The 23,607-nt window shown below is 39.1% G+C and overlaps 1 protein-coding gene across 2 annotated transcripts; it reads right to left on the bottom strand.

The window, feature by feature from the left end:
* Positions 1-758: 758 nt before the first annotated feature.
* Positions 759-18,470, bottom strand: GOLGA7 (golgin A7). 2 transcript variants are annotated; one of them, XM_032837977.1, is made up of 6 exons: positions 18,346-18,470; positions 17,983-18,114; positions 12,268-12,420; positions 5,653-5,754; positions 4,521-4,583; positions 759-2,172 (listed from the first exon to the last, which is right to left on the bottom strand). In XM_032837977.1, exons 2-5 carry the CDS (start codon positions 18,091-18,093, stop codon positions 4,536-4,538), a joined length of 414 nt encoding a protein of 137 aa, XP_032693868.1. In that variant the 5' UTR covers positions 18,094-18,114; positions 18,346-18,470; the 3' UTR covers positions 759-2,172; positions 4,521-4,535. The 2 variants fall into 2 exon arrangements, with proteins under 2 accessions (XP_032693868.1, XP_032693866.1); XM_032837975.1 differs by having other exon boundaries at positions 4,521-4,588; positions 18,346-18,446.
* Positions 18,471-23,607: the final 5,137 nt, after the last annotated feature.

Below are 23,607 nucleotides of genomic sequence, written 5' to 3'. Positions count from 1 at the left end.
CCGTCAGCCTGTATCTTATTCACTTAGCAAATATGCGTATTGACTAGGTGTATCCCCCTGCATGATGATGCTTGTGAGTTAGGGACAGATGCAAGGGTAACTAGAAACCACCTCTGCCCTCATGGAATTAGAAGGATTGGGATGGGAAAGGAGACGTATGGCAAGGGGAAGGGGAGATCATTGTATATAAATCATACATAGCACTAATACTCTGACCTCCCGTATATGGACTTAAACAACAAAGTGAAAAATAAAGCATGTTACTCTTGCAAAACCATGATTTTATGGTAGGAGCCAGGCAGGATCTTATGGCCTTCTTTATGAGTACCATTTCCTGTTAGTGTAATTGGGTAGGAAAAAGAAGTTGACTTTTATAAAGAAAAATAATCTCACGAAAGTCAGAATATGGACTGTATTTAAATAAGCGGTTATTCTCTACTAATGCATTTCATCTTAAAAAAGTCATCAGATGATCCAAGATAGTAACAATAACTGATAGTTTATTCTTAATGAAACATCTTTTTATTTCTTTAATTGAATACATTTTTGACTCTCAGGGATGATTTCTTTGTTTTTATCTATTTAGCTAACATATCTGTCTCTTAGGAGACAAAGCATGTAAAAAGTGGAAAAGTGTGATGAGTGTAAGATGTTTGCTGGAAAACATTAAGCTGCACTGATTCTAGTAGTATTGTTTACCTGCGAAATTTAATGCCGTATCACTTTACCAAACCATACCAGATATGACACAGAGACAATTTGTTTAAGAAAAGTTTTACTAATGTGTTCTTATTTCAGCAAAGTTATTGCAACAGGTTTAAAAGGCAGACAGACACACTATTACAGGCTCTAAAGTAACAAAGGAATTTTATACAATTAAAATATTACACAGACTGATGAGATTTACTGAATAACTAACAGATCCATAAAAGAAATTAAATCTGAAAGATTAAATCCAGTATTAGCACCTACAGTATCTCTGAAAGTAAAACTTTTAACTGTTTCATTCTCTCCTAATATATTTCTGAACTTTCTCCCCAAAACAGTGCTCTCAAACCCCAAAGATGAAGGAAGGGCATAAGAAACCCCGATACTAAGAACATACAGCCAAAAGAACTTGAAACACTGACTCAGATTTGAGAGTTTTAGTTGGAAATCATTTAACTTACTGTATTTGAACCAATCATAAGATTTCTGTGCACTGAATACTGTATATGAGGAAAGTCTATGAATCATAAGGTTTGCCAGTAGGGACAGTTAAAAATTAGCAATATACAGTATTATTCCTATCAAATTTCTTTTCTCATAAGTTATATTTATAACAAAACTATAATTAAAATATTTATTATACTTGCTTATTACACATTCAGGGACACAGCAGGGACATTTATGTTTGATGGTTTAGCATCCACTTTATTGTGCTTGCTTATTTTTGTAAGGAACACGCAACACATACTACATCTTCCCAACATTCAAGGTAATGCAATAATAACAAAATTCTCCAAAGAAAAATAACTGGAAATTGCATTAAATACTGCTTTAATTAAGAATAATTACTATCATAAAACAAATAACATCATACATTATTTTTCCAATGAGTTTCAGTTTAAGAAACTGAACAGCAGAAACAGATCTTTAAGATTTTAGTCATGGCAAAACTGGTAGTTCTTTGAAATCCGGGAGATGCATTAGCAAAACCACAGACACAGACTACCTTTCACCAAAATCCTGGAGAAAAGCATTTTATGAATTTGAGGGAAATAAGACTGAACACTGGCTGAGATGTGACTGGAAGTTGAGAGCCACCTGGGAAGCTGGCCCATGGAATGAAGAGAACCACTGGTACTGGTGGCAGATAAGAAAGAAACTTTGTGTTGGGCTAACCAACGGCCTGTTTTATTAATGGCTTTGAATAAAAAAAGTGAAATGCTTCATTGTGTTTTCTCAGAAACTAATCAAAAGATTACAGAGTCCTACACAATTTGGAGACACAAAGTGGATGCTGAGTGACTAGAGGTCACTCCAGGTGTGGAATCTTAGAAAGTTAGTCCTTGGAGTAAATGGCACCGTGGCTCTGGCAGCAGATACAAAGGAATGATGCTCTGGAGAGGAGGTAGGGGACACTCTGCGATCGGCCAGTGGATAGATGAGGGTCCCAGCTGGAGGTGGGATCTGCAGTCAGATGCGAAAAGTAGAAGTTTTAGAAAGGGAGGCTAAAATAACCTCTACAACATCTGTCCTACACCAGCTCACAGGAGCTCCTCAGTTCTAACAGAATACTTGGATCTGTACTAATTGACTAAGCAACCACATAGCTCAACAGTCTAGAAACACAAGCCCTGGATATTTCAGTCTCTGAACAATCCTGTTACAAGAGGCAGGTAGCACAGCACGGGCTGAAGCAGCGAGTCTGGGGCCAGGCCACCTTGGCTGCTACCTACTAGTCTTCGGTCTTAGACAAGTAACTTGGATTCTCTGCGCCTGACTCTCCTCATCTGAGAAAACTGGAATAATAGTACGTACCTTGTAGGGCCGCTGTGATGATCAGTACTAGGCGTTGAGAACAGTGCAGGTGCAGAATGAGCACCCACAAAAGTTAGCTATTTTTATCAGTGCTCATTTACTGTGACCAAGTAATGATTATGTTCCAATTTTTAAATAAAGACAATTCAAAGAGAAAACTCTATCAGTCTTTAATAGAGTGATTTTAAACATCTTTAATAAAGGCCATCTCCATGATTTGTTTGTTTTTTGGCTAAATCATTAACTCTCATGTAATTCTTCAACCTGCACAGAAACCTTAGAGACTTAAGAAAAACCACAGAACTGAATTAATTATTCTTACAGTATCACCCCCTCCACCAAGACCTCCGCCCATACTAGATCCTGGGCCTGAGGAACATGCAGCTCTAAACTGAACAGAAATATTTGCATTCATGAAACTATCCAGAAGTTCCTAATGTAAATCTTTCCCATTTCAAAATTTCACAGTTGCCTGGCTATTGATAGATTAGTCTCTGGTGTCTAATTGCTCAAAACCCCACACCACCCCAGAAAAACATTACATTTAGCAATAATAGCTGCAGAATGAGTCATGACAAATGGGTTGTGCCAAGTCAAGGCAGCTGCAATCGATAAAACAAACTTATTCCAATAGCACATAACAAAAACCACACATTAAGGTTCCTGGTTGCTCCACTGAGAAGTGTCAGTTTGGAAACTGTACACGACAAAGTCTATGAGCAAGTAAAACTAAGTGTTCCCAAACAAGACCTTTTTAAAGAAAGGAAATACATGGCAGAGGATGTCATTATTTAGATTTTGGCTTTCAAAGTCAAAGAATTCAGGTGCCACTTTCACTAGTGCTAAAAGACGGCAGCTTTGGAATGTTGGTTGGTTCACAGGATCTGATAAATTGTACAGGGGTAGACAAAATGGATCTTTTAAGAAAGTCTTGAAAAAGAAAAGGGGAGGATAAACACTTAGAATAATCTGATGAACTCTTCCCTCTCTCCATGTTTCTTCTGCTGCAAGTGCTTATAGGAGATATGGTGTAAAAACAGGGGTTTTATGGTTCACCAAATTTGGGTTCATATCCCAAACTGTGTTAAACTGAATGACTTTGAGAACACCGCTCCATCTATTTGTACCTCGGTTTGCTCATCTCTAAAATGGAGGAAATACTCGGCACACTTTTTGTAAGGAGACATACCATTCGCAGAACACCTGGCACAGAGCAGGTGCCCTCGAAACGGCAGTTATTATTACTGTTGCCCTTGGAAGGAGGAGCAGGTCTGGATCTGTTTCTGTGCTCCCTTTTAGTGACAAACACCTGCAAACAGTCAATTAGGAAAGTACAGCAGCAGAACACTCTCTGTAGAAAGTATAAATGATTGGAACTGGCAGAAACGGTACAGTATGATTTTCTGTTACTTAGAAGGCTGTACTAATGGACTATGGTTTCCACATGATTCTGCATCTACACTCCTACCAGTATTAACTGATTTGTTTCTCATTTCTTCAAGGTCATTATATGGATACAGAAGAACATAAATGTTCTAAACAAAATAATTAAATTTATGGTTTTAACCACCAGGGTAAATTTTCTTCTATAGGGCAATGAAGCCACTTAAATAAAAGAAATAGTCAGAATCTCCCCTCCACTCTGAAATGTTTCTTTGGTTATTAAAGCCATTCATCATACAGGCAGGGCAATAGTGAAAATGATTTTTATATGCAAAATGTCTAGGATTGTTTTGAATATTAAAACAAGACCTTCTCCCTTAAAAAAACACCCGGCAAAACAAAGTAATAATAAAACCAGTCTGAAAACAATACAGAGGGGGAAAATCAGGATTAAATTCTAGATCACCAAATAGAACTTTGGGTTAAATATACATTTTAAATCTCAAGCCAATACACAATATGTCATTATCTAATCATTTATTTGCCATGCAGGGAAGAAAACTCACGCATGCTACAAATGACAAAAACTGCACATAAATCATATAATTTTTTACCTTTAATTCTATGGTTTATCTTCCACTGCTCATGCCTCTGTCTTCATAAATGGTGATTTCAATCTAAACAGCATAGCTGTTAAGAAAACACACTGGAGAACGGAACGTATAAAAGGGGACTGTGGAAAGATGATGTGAATGATCTGCGCAGACTTTGCTTTCAATTTCCTTCGCTCATTTTTGAATTATTAGTAATTTCTCCTACTTAAGTTAGACGTGATGCTTTCTCCAACTTGCAAAAAACTTTAAGAAATCTAACTGCCTGTAGTACTCTACATGTAATTCCCCACCCCCACCCACCGCCCCCAAATGTTGTTTATTTTTTGGGAAAAAGAATTCTGAAAAAAGATGCTATATTGTAGAACTAGGGGGTTCTTAGCTGAGAACTGAAGAAGGTAATGAATTCAGGGGTTCAAAATGCCCTGTAGTTATCTGCAAACTTTTTCTTGGGAGAGGGTTCATGACCTCTAAGAGTTTAAGAACCACTGCCACAGAGTATAATAAAACTGCTGAAATTATTATCAGCCGGAAGGCCTGGGATTATCTGACCTCGGTTTTTAAAAAAAATTATTTTACTCATGATTCCAGTTATCAAGCTAAATTAGTTTTTTTGCAGTTTTATTTACCAAATTCACTTAGTGAGTTTCAAAGCTTACTGCCTCTAAAAATATGCACAGTATGTCAAAGGTAATGAAATTATACATCTGGCAGCTGTAACTGATTTCAACTAGTCCAATGAACCCATGGAACTGCAATTCATTTGGATGACAAGTCTCACCACACATTATGAGTTTATGCATTTCAAAGAAGCTTTAGGTTCAGAGTTTCTGCAGCTGAAATGCATTACTCATGCCACCCCCATTATTACTACAAGATGCCCTCAGAACCACCAGGAAAGAAGGTAACCGGAATATTAAAAAATCCAGAGACCTGCATGATGCAAAGGAAGGAGACGTGCTTTAAGAAAAATGTTGGAGACGGGAGGGTTAAGGTAGGTAAGCAATTCAGAGAAGGTTCCTAGGGCAAACACAAGAGAAGGGACCTAAATTCTCTCTAGTTGATGCCAAATAGTACTGTCAAAATTTTCTTTTTATAGATATTTAGACTTTATGATCTGGACAAAAAAAGATACAACTCGAAGTCCTCTCTCAATGGGATCTGTCAGGAGGAGGCCTTGGGGAGCATATATCTTCTCATTCTGCTCTTGAATATATTTGGACACTTTCTTCAGAACCTGATGGAAGGAAATACCATAGCTTTTAACAAATGTCATCAGATTTCCCATTAAGTATTAGCTGGATCTCAAAATACTCAGGCAGTGGAATTAGCTTTTAAAACAAGAAATGGATATTCGCATGAAGGGACACAGCTGTGAGTATTTGGCACACACCGGTTGTGTGCGACATATGGCACAGCCTGATGGACTCTGCAAGACACACAATCTTCAACGCGGCGGAAGTACCAGTGCGTACAAAATCATGAGTGCCAGTCCCTCCTTCTTACCTGCTGTCGTCTCAATCCTGGATATAGAGAAATAAGTAGGTGATTATAAACACAAAAGTTGGTTGTACTTTTCTCTTTCCCACTCATCAAGTGTTGTTAATGTGACACCAAGGTACTTCTTGGGCGTTCCCTTTAACACTTAAGAACGGCTGCTTCCCTCCTTTGAATGTTTTCATCAATTTTAAGTAATGATACAAAGTTGGCCCATTAACAAGAGATAGCCCAATTAGTTTAAAACTTAGAAATTTATTTCCTTTGTAAAGCATGTGACAGCTGCTATGGAGTTTCTGATGACAAGCATCTTATATCCTTTCCACCACTGCATGTAATGCTACTCTGTAGTCTGCTCTTGCGTCCTTGATGGGAACTTTGGTTTATAAGTTTAGAATTAAGGTTGTAAAAGTCAAAGCAAATGTAGACAAAAGCCAGATAGGATACAAAGGAACTTCTGGAAATTGCCAAATCTCTAGCTTTAATAAGGGCAATTCTGAGACAGATAAGGTAGAAGAAAATAAATCTTGGTAGCTATATACAAAATCAAAGAGTTACAGGTTTTATTTCAGATTCAAAGTCATCATAACCCTTTTTTGGCTCTAATGTTCAAAAAGGCTTTGATCCAGTTCTTTAATTACTATACATTTTCTTAGATTCATATTATCAGCATATGCTGAAATCTTGGATAAATGTGATCACAACATAAGGGAAAAAAAGAACTGTATGAGGATAAAGTTAGAGATTAAGAAACAAATTAAGTATGGGTCTATAATGTACCAGGGCAAACTAACAAAATTAGGATGCTACAATATAGGTGCTGTAGTATAAGCTGATTTAGAATTTAAAACACTAAGTTTGCATAACAAATCTTCTTATTGAAGGAAAAGAAAATTTAAGTAAGTTTATTCAAGTTGCATCTTTGGGAATACTAAATTTCATGTTCTAAAAGAGCATGGTGTTATTAAAAGAGCAATCTGCAGGGTTCTTCAGGTAGTGAATTAAGAATACCAATTCTAAAGAAAACTTTTTTTTTTTTCATCTAATTATCTGAAGTAATAATACAAGTATCATTCTCTTATTTTCAACTCCCAAAGAACTCGAGTGATGTTTGGTCTTTTATGGGCAAAAAAAGAAATCTTAAGCACTATCTTTCTATCAGTTTGTCAATCATGCTAAAATAACGAATAGAAGGAAGTAGCCCATAAAGGTGCCCAACTCAGGACCCTCAATCTTCTCTCCAATTTCTTCCTCAGCTCACCTGCCAGAACTGGAAATTGGAGAGTTGGTCTACCCTTACTCCCATTCATTTCCACTACGGGGTACAGTCAGAAAAGTGCTTGCATGGCTGGTTTCAAAGAAAGGATTCCTTCAGAACAGCTTTTCCTCCTCTCTCCTTGGGTACAGGTTACCAGCAAAGAAACAGCATGCCTTTATTTGATTCAAGGGTAACTCTGTTGTGCAACGTTTTTATTTAAACGTTAATAACATTCATGTGCACTTAGGTATCAGTTCAGAAAGAAAACAATGTTTTCTTTTTGCATAAGCTCCAAATCCTCTTAAACCACTCTGGTGAAGGCAGGACTGTCTTAAACAAGATGCTCTTAAACTCTTAGTCTCTTTAGCAACAAAAAAGCATTAACATGAGTAAACTCATACTGCATCTCAGGCAGGACAAAGTAACGTTCTTACTCCCAAGAAACTTTATGTTGACATTTTAGCCATAGTTTATTATTTTTGGTAAATCAATGTCAAAACAAACTATAATACTCAACAAAATTATCTGTTATCCTTATACCCTCAATAAAACCTCAATCTCTATAATATTTACAAAGCTAAATACAATCAAACCTCCGTAAAGACTATTATCCTCCTTGAGAATATTAAACTGGAGAAACCCTCAAGAAAAAATACAGACATTCAAGAAAAAATATCCTAAGTGAAGCTAAGTGAGAACAGCAGGATCTTAGTACTTTCAGAAATAACTAGGTTGCTTACAATTTATTCCTTTTACAGATTATAGCACACAAGCAGAAGGGATGGTATGAAAAAGGCAGACAGCTACTGAGAGGAGAAGCTTCTACAAACCCATTTGTTCCCTAATTATAATGGGCAGCAACAATAGAGAAATAACACTGAAGTCTTTATCTTCATTTTAAATCAATAAACAGCACATTATAGGAAAAAAAAGCATGATTGTTCTAGTGAGTTTTAAAAGGCTTATTTACAATTTCAAAAAATTTAACCCACATGACAAAGTGTAAGCACTATTATATTTGGCTTACTATTTGTAGACTAAAAATTTCAGTGTTTAGAACAATACAGACTAACTGACCCAATCCTGTCCTTTCATAAAATGGAAAATAATAGTATAGAAATTCCTAAGGGACAAACTGGAGATTAGGAGGGAAGCTGTGTTCTAGTATCACTGTATCAAAACTACAAATATACATTTACTATTTTCTTTTAAAAGTGTAAGTCTTAATTAGCACCATTCCAGTTATTCATTTGGCATCATCTAGTTACTCATGTCCAGTTTCTAAAATAAAATCACCCACTTCAAAAAATGTGGCCACACCTTAAATTTTGGTTTCTTGACTAATTTTATTTGGTCCTTTTTTTTTTTTTTTTATAGATTTTATTTATTATCTGAGAGAGAGCAGAGCAAGAGTACATGAGTGAGGCTGGGGAGGAGAGGGAGTAGCAGGCTCCCCACTGAGCAAGGAGCCCAATGGGAGCTCGATCCCAGGACCCCGAGATCATGACCTGAACCAAAGGCAGATGCTTAACAAACTGAGCCACCCAGGCGTCCCTAATTTTATTTGGTCTTTACTTGCTTTGTAATATTCCGTATAAAGAAAGAAACCTTGATTAGACTTACAAAGTAGTACCTTCTATATCGCCTGTGAATCCAAGATAAAACATATATTAGGACCAATTTCCACTCTATTCCTGATACAGAGAACTTCAAGATTAATAATCAAAGGGATATTTATTTGTTGATTGACTGTAGGCTCCATGCCCAAGGTGGGGCTTGAACTTAAAACTCCGGTATCACAAGCTGCATATGCTCTACCAAATGAGCCAGCCAGGTGCGGCCATAGTTAAAGGGATTTTAATTAAAAGCTGCTAAATGTTTTAAGCAGCTAAATTAAGTTAGCAGCTGCTAAAAAAGATTACTTATACCTGGAAAACATATATATATATATATATATATATATATATATATATATATACATATACACACACACACACACATATATATGTATATACACTAACTTAATTTTTAAATTCATCTTAAGAGAACACTATTATACATTTACCATATGTGAGGAAATACATTAATTCTAACATCCATTTTACAGTTGAGAGCTCAGGCTTAGAGAGATTAATTTGTCATGATCCCATAATTAATGTAACTGACTTGGCTAGCACCCAATTACCAATTTCTTTTTACAACTGACATTAGAAGGAGGTATCTATCTATTTCAGCAAATGCACACGGATAAATAAAAGTTAATTAAAATTTTATCAACAAATGTAAAAGCTATAGTGAAATGACAACTCAACTAATACTCCACTAAGCACGAACAAAATTCTCTAGAAGTTGTAATTCTACCTTAAATTGGTCATGTCCTACACTTCTTTAAATGAACATTCCCCCATGGACTAGTTTCCAGCCATATGAATTCAGCCCGACCCCCTCCTACATTCAGTTCCTCATCAAATCTTGGTGCCACTATCACCATAGTCCTTGAATTTGTTCACCTCCTTCCATCTCTACTGCTCCATTCCCTGTCCAAGCACTCATCATCTCTCGCCTGGATTTCCATGGAGCATCCTACCTGGGTTCCCTACTTCCACTTTCATACTTTTTTTCCCCCCTAAAGAGATTGCTTTAAAATGAATATCTGATCATATCACTCTTCCACTTAAAATCTTTGAGTAGTTTCCCCGCTGCACTGAAAATAAAATCCGAACATCTTTCTATGGACTACACACTCCTACATTCTACAGCTCCTCCTAACCTCTCCAAATTCGCTATGGCCCCTCTCTCCTCTCCTTCCGCACTGGCCTTCTTACAGTTCCCAGGACCCATCACGCTCTCTGGACCTTTGCAAACACTAATCTCTCTACCTGAATGGTCCCAGGATTTGCATTCTTCATGTAGCCACTTATAGGTTACCACTTCAGAGGTCTTTTCTGACCACACAATCTAAATTAGGTCTCTCCTAATATTTTCTATCACAGGAAAGTTTGTTTTCTTCAAGATGCTTATCACCATTTATAATTTACTTTGTTTTGTTTCCTTTGCATCAGTCATTACCACTAAATTATAAGTATCACAAGGTCAGCAATCATGTTTGCCCTATTCTGTTACATCCCTGGCACACTGTTTAGCACATTGTAGGCTTTCAATAAATATTTACCAAATGAATGAATCCCTTGTCCCTTCACTCAGCGAATGTACTATTAAAGAGAAGCTGCAGACTGAAAGCTGATACTGATCCTTTAAAACTTTTGATTTTTGAATGTTGAAGGAATGAAAGTTAGCTGCTTCTCTGTAGGATATGGAAAAATATATATTAACTACTAATTTAGTTATTTAAATATACCCTTTTAGTAACACTAAGACAGTTCATGTCAGGATGCTAATGAAGCATATGGCAGTATTTTTAGCCAGTGACTCTCAAAAATACTTCAGCTGCAACTGTATTTGCTTTCCATTATATAGAGTCCATGGCAATCACAGGGACACTTCTATTAGGTAGGGTATAATCTGTAATACAGATATCCTTATAGCATTTTAGTTGCTAAACATGCTCAAAGTTAAATGATATATTAGGGGTTTACTGTGATTAACTTAAATTCCTTCAAAACGCATTCAGTGAGTGCCTAAAACATCTCAGGGCATGGTGGTGGGCATGAAGAGGGACACAAAATGGTTAAAGCACTGTCCTTGACCCAAGAAAAATACATCCTTGAAGGGCAAATGAGAATGTAAACTGTTACATTCCAAAATCAAGACAGGTTAAATGCCAGGAAAAGAGACATAAACAAAATATTGTGGGGATACAAACGTGAGAAAGAATCTGATTTGAAGAATAAGGAAAAGTGAGATGACAGGAGGATCTAATGGACTGGGGAGATTTGAATGGGGGAAGAATGGCACTATAGGTGGAGAAAAACCTCAGAGGTTGCCTGGCAAGAGAATGAGTCTGGCTAAAACATAAAGTAAAGAAGGGGTGGGAGACAAAGCTGGAAAGATAAGTTGGAGGTCACTTGGAGAAAGGGCTTGGACTTTATTCATTGTTAGTAAATGAGAAGCCAGGGAAGGCCTCTGACTTTGTAAGAGTACTAGAGGAAGTAATGCAGTGATTTTTGCTTTTTTTTGAGTGCATGCGAGTGGAGAGAGGGGCGCAGCAGGAGAGAGCGAGAGAGAGAATCTCAAGCAGACTGTCTGCTGAGTGCAGAGCCCGACACAGGGCTCAATCCCAGGACCCCGAGATCATGACCTGAGTCGAAATCAAGAGCTGGAGGCTCATCTGACTGAGCCACCCCACTTACATAGTGTTTTATGAAGGCAGCAACAGATGGTTTGGAAAAATAAGAGAATGGAAGAAATGAAACTTGTCAGACTATTTCAAATAGTCTGAGAGACAGGTAATAAGGGCACATATTAGAACAGTGGCAGAGGAAATCATGAAAAGTTAATGAATGAGAAAATGGAAGATATTTCAGCTTTGACAACTTATAATTTCTCCATCCTCCACACCTTAAGATGGTACTGAAAAAGGCAGGGTGCTATTACACAAAATGGGGAGGTGCGAGGTTTGCCTTTTGGACACTGAAGCTGAGAAGCTGGCAACAACAGATCCAGCAGGCAGACGGAAAGAGAATATAAGAACTCAGGTCACAAGATAAAACTGAAGACAGAGACTTGGGGAAAACAAGAGGATTCTCAGAAAGCTATACAGAATGAGAATATAGATTTTCCACAGTCTTCTTAAGTGTAAGCCAATTTGAACACTGGTATGTCAACTTCATGTTGACTGATCAATTTTGACCAATTTCTGAAAGACTCAGGATTCTTTACTATGTGCTCTAGACACAGGAACAACAACAAAATTTGAATTATTATTACTATACATGCTCCTTTAAGTTTAATGGCAACTGTCATCATATAAACATGTCAACAACTCACCTTTTTTTATGATTTTAAGAGATTTTGTGAAAACAAAGGTAGCCTTACCTTCTCATAATGAGTTTCCATGCATAAGAAGATGGTGTATGCTGTTAAACAAGCCAAACAGCCTTCAAGATAGGATTGGCCTCCAAGCTTCTCTGCTTCTGCATACAGGTTATTCAGAGTTCGAACTGTTTCTTCAAACTGCTGTCTATCAATCTGTATGGAAAAAAGAATTTAAAAATAAGTTTTGGAAAAAAAAGATCAACTACTCACTAATGCTTGCTATCACTAATTTGTTCTGCTATTTTGTCAACATTCTTATCCACTAGTTGGCAAACATTTTAGGTGATGAAATGGGGACCTATGTTACTAAAACTGCTTAGTCTTTGTTTAATCTTATCCCTCTTATGGACACTGGATAACTTCAAGACTCAAGACAGTATCTCTTTATTCTCTATACTGAGTATCAATTAACTTCATAAAATGATACAACCCTGGGGTACCTGGGTGGCTCAGCTGACCGTGTGTCTGACTCTTGGTTCTGGCTCAGGTCATTATCTCATGGGTTATGGGATCGAGCTCCATGTTGGGCTCTTGTTCTCAGTAGGGAGTTTGTTGGAGAGTCTCTCTCTCTCTCGCTATCCCTCTGCCACCGCCCTCCCACCCTGGCCCCCGCTTGTGAGTATGCTCTCTCTCTGAAATAAATCAATCTTAAAAAAAAAATTATATAATCCTTCCAACTTTCCATTCACTTACATCAACATTTTCTGAGCACCTACCATCAGACAGGTGTTAAGACAGCTTAGAGAAAGATGAGTAAGACACTGTCTTAGTCCTCCAAGAGTTGACAGTCATGAAAGCAGAACAGGTATGTAAACATAAAAACATAATAAACTGACAAAGTACTACGGTGGAGGCATATGGTGGGGGCACAAAAGGAAGGAGATGGTCTCTTTATCTCAAAAGAGCAGGTAATCTTATTAAAAGTTTTTATCTAAATTCCAATTAGTGTAATAATAGTTTCAGGTACACAAAAGAGTAATTCAACACTTTCATACAACACCTGATGCTCATTACAAGGGCACTCCTAATCCCCATCACCCATCTCACTGATCCCCCCACCTACCTCCCTTCTGGTAACTACCCGTTTTGTTCTCTATAGCTCAGAGTCTGTTTCTTGGTTTGCCTCTCTCGCTCTTAAGAGCAAGTAATCTTAAATTAAGTCCCTAAACATGGAATCTACTGAAAGTTCACAGAGACAAAATCTCAAACTACCACACAGGTCTTCACACCAAGTCATTCCTATTATCTTTCTATTCACTGACACCACTATCTCACATTTACACTAATATTAACACTGTCATCCATCTTCACTTTAATCTCCTGCTTTCACTTTTTTTCTCCTAACTTTGTAGATTTCAAACCTCAAAGCTTGTACCTTACAACTTTTATCCATTAGCGGAGTATTTCATGTAACACTGTCATTCTTGGCAAAAAAAGACAATTTATCTGTCCTTAATCTAGGCCTTCTCTCACACATTTGCTTTGCTCCTGAAAGGAGTAACTCCTTACATATAAATTCTATCTTTTATGAAGTCTTTTTTTTTTTTTTTTGAGACTCTTAAAGCAGGCTCATGCTCAGTGTGGAGCCTGACATGGGACTCAATCTCACAACCCTGAAATCATGTCCTGAGCCAAAATCAAGAGTCAGAGGCTTAACCAACTGAGCCACCCAGGTGCCCCACTTTTGTTAAGTCTTTCTATAGAAACAGACTGGGAAAAAAGTCAAATAATTTCAATATACAGTTTGAGACAAAACAGACCCAAGAATATAATTTTTAAAAAATGTAAAACAATTGGGGCGCCTGTGTGGCTCAGTGGGTTAAGCCTCTGCCTTTGGCTCAGGTCATGGTCCCAGGGTTCTGGAATTGAGCTCCACATCTCCACATCTCCAAATAGGCTCTCTGCTCAGCGGGGAGCCCGCTACCCGCCCCCCCCCCCACTTGTGCTCTCTCTCTCTGCCAAATAAATACATAAAATCTTAAAAAAAATGTAAAACAATTAATGATCATCACCTTTAAGCAGTTAAAATCCTTTGAGTTAGAGGCAGTTGTAATTACTGTTTTGTCCTTTGTATGGAGAAACTATTGAGGACTCAAAGAGCCAATGGCATGAAAAACTTTAATATGAACTTTAAAGTGGTGGCAGCTCTCCTGTTTTTCAAAAGGAGCTACTTTTAATTTCCCAGAATATTCAGAGTTTCTGATAAGGGTTGGGTGGGTGGAGATGGAGCAAGAAGTCAGGGTAGCATTCCTGCACTGAGCCACCACTTGAAGAATGGTCATCTGGGGAATCTATGTCAGAGTTCTCATTCCCTGAAAATGGACTTTGTATACTTCATGCACAAATATTTATAACAAATTGTTATCTTTACTAGTTATGGCCAAGTTAACACCTTCAGTTTGTCACACTGGCAAATCCACAAAAGTCTAAATAATTTAAAAAATGCACATTTGATCTACCTAAAATGTTATAATCTGGTAAGAAAAGTTCTATGAATTATTTACATTTCTTTGGATACAGTGTGATTCAAAGCCATGGGATCCAACTTGGAGACATTTTATTTCTTTTTAGATCAGAATTACTAGTCATACCAGAAACATGAATTCTTAAACAAGTTATTCCAAGATTATAGTGCTTTTAGGATGGAGGTAAATCATAGATCATTAAAAAAAAATCCAAGGTGAAGGATTTAAAAAAAAAAAGTTTAATAAAAAATTTAAAAAGTCAATAATTCCTTTGAAGAGTTACTAAAAAAGAAAAGAGGGTAAAAAGCAGGCTAGGCAGCAGCAAAGGCAAAGGACTCAACAGAACAAATGTGGGCATTTTTCTCTCACTCCACTATGAAGAACACTTGTCAGTGCTGTCCTTTAGATACTTGAAGACTGATAGCAAAGCTACATCAAAACTGGGAGATTTGTGAAGTGGGAGCCAAATATAAATTTGAAACAATAAGCATTGAAAATCAGGAGGAAATAGGAATCAGACTCATTTTCCCAGAACTTTTGTTTCCTGAACTATGTGGTAGGAAGCATGGAGCTGAAGCTTAAAGTGATCATAAGTCAAAGGTAACAAGTCAAAGGTAATTTCCACCAACTAGGTATAGACACATATTTTTAAAGGTATGTAAGGGAAAAAATGCTTCAATTATAGATCACTCATTTCTCTCCTACCAAGGGTGCCTAATGTGTCTATATTTTGGTTAAAGTGAGAATAAAGCTTTCTTCAGGAACTGTCCTGGCAACAAAGTACTTAAGCATCCAAGCATTACATTCTAACAGGCAACAGAAAAAGTAAACTTGTTAGAGGTGCCTGGGTGGCTCAGTTGTTGGGCCTCTACCTTTGGCCCAGGTCATGATCCCAGGGTGCTGGGCCCAAGCCCCACATTCGGCTCCCTGCTTGGTGAGAAGCCTGCTTCTCCCTCTCCTACTGCCCCTGCTTGTGTTCCCTCTCTCGCTCTATCTCTGTCAAATAAATAAAAAATCTTAAAAAAAAAAAAAAAAAAAAAAAAAAAAAAAGTAAACTTGTTACAGGCAGAACTTGTCCTTACTCCCAGATTAAACGGTACAAATGTATGTGTGTTTAATGCTTTAAAGTAACACAAAACATTTGTATATTAGTTTCTTCCTCTATTAAATTGCCAAGTGTGATGTTCTCACAAAAGGAAAAGCAGCCCCAGTGGCAGGGCAATCAGTAAATTTCTAGGGTAAGTTGTAGAAACAAAGACAGAAACCTTTCAATTTTCCATCAAACAAAGCAAGGAAAATTTAAACCTGTAATTTAAATTTGATTTCAAGCAGTAAAAGAAAAATCAAAGCTCTCCTAAGCAGTTTAAAGTATAAACTAGTGTTTTAACCCAAACATTTAAAAAAAGAAAAAACAAAAACAAAAAAAAACCAAACCCCTCAAAGACACAATTGAACAGCACCAAATAACACTCCATATAGTACTCAGAGTCACAAGCAGTTCTAGGCTATAATCTGAAGTCAAAGAAATAAAAGGACTAAAGAATTTAGAAACATCAATTTCCTGTAAGAATCAGTGGATCTGTGACTACATTGTGTTTCTGTATTGACTATAAAGTAAAGGCTCTACCACACAGAGAGTGGAAGGCTAATGTTTGATTCTGATTACATGTATTTGGCTCAGTTATGCCCTGGAAGTTTGACTTTAAAACCTTTAAACAAAGGAGTCTTGTAACATCCAAGTTAGAGTGGTAAATAGTTTACACTCTGATTTAAAAGTACATAAATAGCGTAAGAGTATAACAGGCTTACAACTAAAACATTTGCTTCATTTCACACAAGCTCTAACATGTAAAACATGTTAACTGTGATGTTAAATTATTTTAAAAATAACATTCAGTAGCTCGAGCCAACAGGCAACTTGCTCAATTTCTACCTCTTCGAACCACGGTGGAAATGGCCACCCAGTGTCCAGCTGAGTTAACCCAACATGGAGACATAAACTACAGCATTTATACGGCATTTCACAGACAAGTTACTCTAAAAACCATCTTTATAAAGCATACCTGATCTTTCATTTGCACTTAAAGAAACATACTTAGGTCACTAACCTGACCACAGTAATAACTTAATGTTGAAGGACACTACAATTGATATACACTGATTTTCCAAAGTTGGCAATCAGGTAAAACCACCTACCTATTACAAGCTGGTTTTAAAGGACTGCTACACATTTCTCTAGTACAGACTCATCTACACCCACTTATCCCATGACCAGTATTTCTTACTCCCACACCCACAGTGCACCTAATCACCTCAGTCCCTCACCCTCCTCACCAAGGTGAAAACAGCACAAAACCTGCTCCCATCTAACCAGAAACTGATCTCTAAAAAGGAAACAATGTAGAGTAACATGGATCAAGACCAAAAGATCTTTCTTCAGGTGGGTAAACACATGCAGGTACAAGAAAACACACATACATGCTCACTTCATTGCACTTTTAAAATACAATACAATGATATTCCTCCCCTCCCCCCTTTAGTCTGAAGGAGGAGGAAACACAGCCAGCCCATTCTTCCATTTCTGTATGCAGGGTTGCCTAAGGGACCTATATCCTGATGCCAATTTTGATATGCAAGTCAACAAAACACAGGTGGTTCCCAGTGATCGCAATTGTAAGTGACAGCTCTAAGGCCTTGTTCTAAGACCTTTCCATGTCCAGGCCAATCTAATGCTCTGCGTTTTTCAGGTTCCGAGAAGGCCTGTCTGCACTGCCTGGCATAGCAACTTAATAAACCCTTTGTGCCGAGCAGTGCGACCAGCACAATAGTCACAAACGCCAGTCACGAGAATGATGATTACTCTTCCTGGCTAGGTAGGAGGATGCAGCTTACAACGTGCTGAGTTAGGTGGCTTGGAACCTCAGGAATTAGTTTCTCATCACTGCTGTCAATAACCTGGGATGGAGGTGGGAGGGGACAGCCGGGAAGAAGACGGCGGGCTGGGTACAGACTCCCGGCATGGGCACCACAGAGTTCTACACGGTCATTACACCGGGGGCTTGGCCTTATTCGTCCTCCTCCAAGCACCATGTCATGCTTAGTGGCCCCCTTCTGACCAAGGCTCCTTCTTTGCCTGCCCCTCCCCAGAGCCGCGAGACACTCAGCGGGCCCGGTGTTGACCCATACTCCCTCCCGTCCCTGAAGAGCCCTCCCTCGCCCCAGAGCAGGTGGGGGGAGTCAGTCTACGTACCCGGTTCTCCAGCTCCGCGGGGAACTTGGTCTGGAACTGGCACCGTGTGCCACTGCTATAGTCTCGCTGAATGAATACCTTCCCGGACACCGGCGCCTGCTGCGGCCTCATGGCGAGGACAGGACCGGCGCGCTGCGGGTTCGGGGTGGGGGAGGGTAGTGGAACACCAACCAGGGTCAGATCCCCGGCCTGGACCCAGGACTCCAGCCCGCCAGCCCCCCAGCCGTCCCCACAGGCCAAAGCGGCCCAAGGCCTCCCCCGCCCCACTTCCCTTCACCCATACTGTCACCGCAGGCCTTTAGCTACAGCCCCGGCCCAGGCCCCGCGCCCCCCACAGCCCGGTTCGGCCCGGGAAACACGAACCCGCCTCCTCTGCCCTCCAGCTGCACTCGCACCGCCCACGTCGTCACTTACGGCCTGCCGCAAAAGGCCTCTTTCCCCGCCCCTCAACTCGGCCTCCTGCCTCAAGGCCAGGGCCCACCCTCTCCCCGGCCGTAAAGCGACTCTGGTGAGGCTGCGCGGTGCTGAGTAGAGGCACGCCCAGGGGGCGGGGCCCGGGCCGATTCCTCCTCCCGTCGCTCCCGGAGGAGTCAACACGGAAGGAAAAGGCTGGGCCGGCAGGGCCGCGGCGTTGGGAAGAACTGTGGAGGCTGGACTCTCCTGGTGGTTGCGGAGGTCTAAGACTCGGGACTTCCCCGTGGTGTCATATCCGTGTTGTGTCATTTCCCTCGTAATGGTCGAGGTAGTTTTTGATCACTGATGTAAGGCGTCATTTTCACTCTTGATTGGATGTCCTAGCTTACACGTGGGACACCACCCGACTTTATACAAAACGAACTGCTCCAAAACACAAATTTGGAGATGGAAAGCAGACCTCTTGGGGCCCTTTTGGCAAGGTGGCGGGGGAAAGAGAGGACAAATAACCTGCTTGGGCTTTATTATCAAGATCCCTCCTCCAAAATCTCTGAGGTGTAACCGTTCTTCCTACCCCAAAGATGTTCATCCCGCGCTCCAGTCTACATCCCTCAGGTGGCCTGAGAGGACAAGCGGTTCTCCTTTCCTTGACCCCTGGCGCTCTCACTTAGCATCCTTTTGCAAGGCAAAGAAACCCCCGTTCCCCTTGTCTGCTGGTGCTTGGGTGACAGAACTTGTTTGCACCACTGTTTCATCCTGCCGTGTGTGTGTGTGTGTGTGTGTGTGTGTGTGTATACACACACACATATATATATTTTTTTAATTCTCTTACTGTATTATAAAAAGAGTTTTAGGAAGTATAAATAGCATACAATAAACGGAACATATTTGAAGTGAACGATGTAGTAAGTTCTGACATATGTATACAACCATGAAATCATCATCTTAAGGTTGTGAACATTTATCTTCCTCAAAACGTTCCTTTTGCTCCTTTGTAATTCCTCTGTCCTGACCTTACCCAGCTCCTTTTCCAGAGGCACTGATCTGCTTTGTTACTATTTATCAGTTTGCATTTCCTTGAATGTTACATAAAATGAATCACACAGAATGTACTTTTTTTTTGTTAGTTTGTTTGACTTCTTTCACATAGACGTTATTCAGAGATTCATCTGTTGTTGTGTTATCAAGAATTCATTCATTTTTGTTGTTGGATAGTATTCCACTCTACCGGTATCCTATAGTTTGCTTATTCATTCATCTGTTGATGAACGTTTAAGTTGCTTCTGCTTTGGGGCTATTACAGGTAAGTTGCTATTGGACATTCATCTACAAGTCTTTATATGGACATATGATTTCATTTTTCTTGGGTAAATATCTAGTGTTTAACGTTTTAGGAAACTGCTGAACTGTTTTCCAAAGTGGTTGTACCATCTTACGTCTCCACCCCAGGGTATGAGAGTTGCTCCACATCTTTGCCAGCTCGTGTGTAGAGGGATCTTCTTGTGCTTATAAATTTCATTTTTCCATGACTAATGATTTCAAACATCTTTTCATGTACTTATTTGCCATCCCTATATCTTCTTTGATGAAGTATCTGTTCAAGTCTTTTTGAAAATTGTGTTTGTTTTCCTATTATTGAGTTTTGAGAGTTTTTAATGTAATCTAGAGAAAAGTCCTGTATCAGCTATATGATTTGCAATCTTCCCCCCCGACCCCCTGTGGCTTGCGTTTTCATTCTCTTAACATATCCTTGGGTTTGCGGGCATTAGGGTGCAGACATATCTTGGGGAGGGCAATATTCTGCCTATCACAGGTATGGATTTAAGTCCATTTTTCCCCTTATATAATTATCCAGTTATTCCAGCACCATTTGTTGAAAAGACTCCTCTTTCTCTACTTCGTTGCCTATGTAGCTTTGTCAAAAAATCAGTTGTTTGTGTGTGTGTGTGTGTGTGTGGCTATTTCTGGATTTTCTATTCCATTCCATTGTCCGACCCTGTTTTACATTAAATGTCTACTAGTGTTTGTCTCTAAAGTTGATGCTTCTTTACTGATTCAGTAGAAGTTGTTTTCCTACATACTCAATATTTCCATTTGGGAACATCCTCAAACAGGTAGAACAGTCTCAACTCTTGAACTAGCAGTCTAGGGGAGTAGACGAAGAAACAGCTTTCATGGGGCGCCTGGGTGGCTCAGTGGGTTAAAGCCTCTGCCTTCGGCTCAGGTCATGATCCCAGGGTCCTGGAATCGAGCCCCACATCGGGCTCTCTGCTCGGCAGGGAGCATGCTTCCCCCTCTCTCTCTGCCGGCCTCTCTGCCTACTTGTGATCTCTGCCTGTCAAATAAATAATAAATAAAATCTTAAAAAAAAACCAGCTTTCATACATTGTGTAAAAGGATAGTATTTCTGAAATATTTTTCTGTATATTTTTTTAACTTGAGGTTTTTCCCTGTAGCCCCTGACCACTAAGCCTAGGTGGTGAAACAGTTCATTCATTCATTCATTCATTCATTCATTTTTGCCCCCAGGAAACAGGAGGGAAAGTACAATTTAACTGTTGATACTTGAGAAGAACCTGGGTGAAATAGGAATAGAAAGGCAATAAGTCGTATTAGAGACATACATTCATATGTCTATACTCTTTCAGGAAGAATGTGGGAGTGAGGGATAGTGAACACATTGAGGATGCTAGGGCAGGGTACTTTGCTCAATGCTTCTCAAGATTTAGGCCAGAAGTCCTTCTTTTGGCATAGAATAGGGGAACCAGAGCAACACAGGTGCCATGTCGGTAGCAGATGAGAGCTAAGGCTGGTGGGCCAGAGATAGTGCCTCCAAATATCCTGTTCTGTAGTCTGGGAAAATCAGAGCACCCTATGTGGAAGTGCCAAGAGATCCAGTGACATGGAAGAAGCCTGGGATGGGAATAAGGAGGCTGAAGAATGGAAGGACCTATGGCTATCCATGCAGACTTCCACATTGCGGGCAGCAGGGTGTTCAAAAGGACCAGGTGGTTTTTGCCATGCCTCACTGAATAGCAGCACAAGATTCCCGGAGACTAGGCAGACTCGAGATGTTGCCAGGACAGTAACCCAGTTCTCTTTCCCACAAATCAGAATGATATACAAACTCCTCTAGGACTTGGATTTCCTCCAGGAGAAAGAGGAACTCAAAATTGACTGATCTCAAAACCTAACCCATATTTTAAAAATGCTTGGAAGGGAAGTTTTCTTGAATGGACAAATTTAAGGTTCTCCCCCCTGCTCTTTCTACAAAATAGGGGGAGAGAGAATAAAGAGAAAATAAAGTTCTATTTCTTTAGCACACCTATCCCAGCCTATAAATTTCATCTCTTACAACCCACATCTGGAAAGCTATTCCCCAAAGATGTGAAATTTGATCTTCGATACAAATAGGCTTTAGCTGGGTGAGGTGGGCTCTCTACTGACTTATGTTTCTTTTGGGCCTGGTGATTGCGGCTGAGGTTTTGTTCTACCAAATTACTGAGGGAGGTAGAAGTGTGACTATGAAACTGTTTTTCTCCAGGCAAAATTAGTTAAGACTGATCACTGATATACTTTTACCCAGTGGCTCCCAAACTGCTTTTCTGCCAGAAAATCAGATATTAGGAGGGCCTGATAGATGCCAATCACTTTGAAGAAACACTTTCTTAGTTATGCTTAGATGAAGGACATAGTATAGATAAAACATTTCAGTTTCTATCAGTCTTCATTTTCCTCTTCCTTCTTCTCCTTCCTTTCCTCTGTTCTTCTCCTTCAGTCGATTTACTGTTAGTGGTATTGAATGGTCTATAATGGTTTGAACCTATTCTAGGCAGTTGAACACATTTTGGAATTCCATACTACTAATTCATATTTAGTTAGCATATTTGGTTTTAGTTATCAGAGAAACCAATAACTGTGGTGAGAAGCTGCCCTTGAAAAAAGGATCCAAATAATTCCCTTCTCTATAGCAGAAACTTCACCGATAGATTTCTAAGTACTCTAGGAAAGATTTCATAAATTTTTCACATACTGACCTTTTAATGCCTAATCTAGTTTCCTTCTCTGGTTTAAACCATTTCCCTTGGCCCATATTTAGCTAGGAGCTTCAGTTGTCTGTTTATTTCTGAAGATTAGTTTTTCTGTGTTCCAGTCATATCCTTGCTTCCCTGCTTGGAAGAATAGAACATCTTCCTAACATCTACTGGATGAACTCTGATGTTAAATCAATTGATTTTACATAATTTAATCACATGGCTCTTTTTTTCTCTTACACGACCCTTTCATTTTTAGTTAGGCTACTTGTTTACTGACTTTCTGGGATCCTCTCCTATTCCCTCTACTGTATCTTCGCTTCTCCGTTCCCCTCCTGGAGTGAACTCTGACATTTTCTTAGCCTAAATTAAATCTTATTCTTTCCATACTCACTTCACATTCATTGTGTTGTTCATTCATTCACTAACACATTCATTTACCAGATTTCCCACCTTTTTTTGGAGCTTTGGTGAGTTGCAATTGTATATACTTTGTACATATTCATTTGCATATATATAAAGTATACAATGTGATGATTTGACATGTGTATAATTTGTGAAATGATTACCACAACTGGGTTAATTAATATATCTATCTCCTCACATAGCAACCTGGTGTGTTTGTGTGTGTGAATGTGTGGTGAGAATGCTTAAGGTCTATTCTCTTAAGCAAATTCTAATTATGCGACACGTAATTATTAACTATAGTCACCATGATGCATATTAGATTCCCAGAGCTTATTCCTCTTGTAACCCTTCATTGTACCCTTCGATCAACTTCTCCCCATCTCCTTGACCTCTAACCCCTGGTAATCACCATCATACTTACTCTCTGTTTCTGTGAGCTAGACTTTTTATTTTTATTTTTTTAATATTTCACATAACAGTGAAATCATAAAGTATTTGTCTCTCTATTTGGCTGATGTCATTTACCATGATGTCCCTTAAATTCATTTAGGTTGTTGCAAATGGCAGGATTTTCTCATGACTGAATAATATTCACATCATAATAATATATAAAAAACATTTTCTTTATCCATTTACCTGACTATGGACATATAGATTTTTTCTATATCATGAGTATTGTGACCAATGCTGCAATTAACATAGGAGCACAATTATCTCTTTGAGACACTGATTTCATTTCCTTTGGATATATACACAGAAGAAGGATTGC

The sequence above is a fragment of the Lontra canadensis genome, unplaced genomic scaffold (assembly GCF_010015895.1).
Source record: "Lontra canadensis isolate GAN:19392208 unplaced genomic scaffold, GSC_riverotter_1.0 scaffold101, whole genome shotgun sequence".
In the NCBI taxonomy this organism is placed as follows: domain Eukaryota; kingdom Metazoa; phylum Chordata; class Mammalia; order Carnivora; family Mustelidae; genus Lontra; species Lontra canadensis.
The sequence above is the reverse complement of the archived record's forward strand: the minus strand, read 5'-3'. Positions and strand labels throughout refer to the sequence as shown.

Coding starts and splice junctions, on each gene's coding strand:
- GOLGA7 (XM_032837977.1), bottom strand. CDS start 18,093: ATGAGGCCGCAGCAGGCGCCGGTGTCCGGGAAGGTATTCATTCAGCGA. Junction 5,755..12,267: donor TGGAAACTCATTATGAGAAG/GTAAGGCTACCT, acceptor TCCTTCCATCAG/GTTCTGAAGAAAGTGTCCAA. Junction 4,584..5,652: donor TTGAGAGAGGACTTCGAGTT/GTATCTTTTTTT, acceptor TATGCTGTTTAG/ATTGAAATCACCATTTATGA.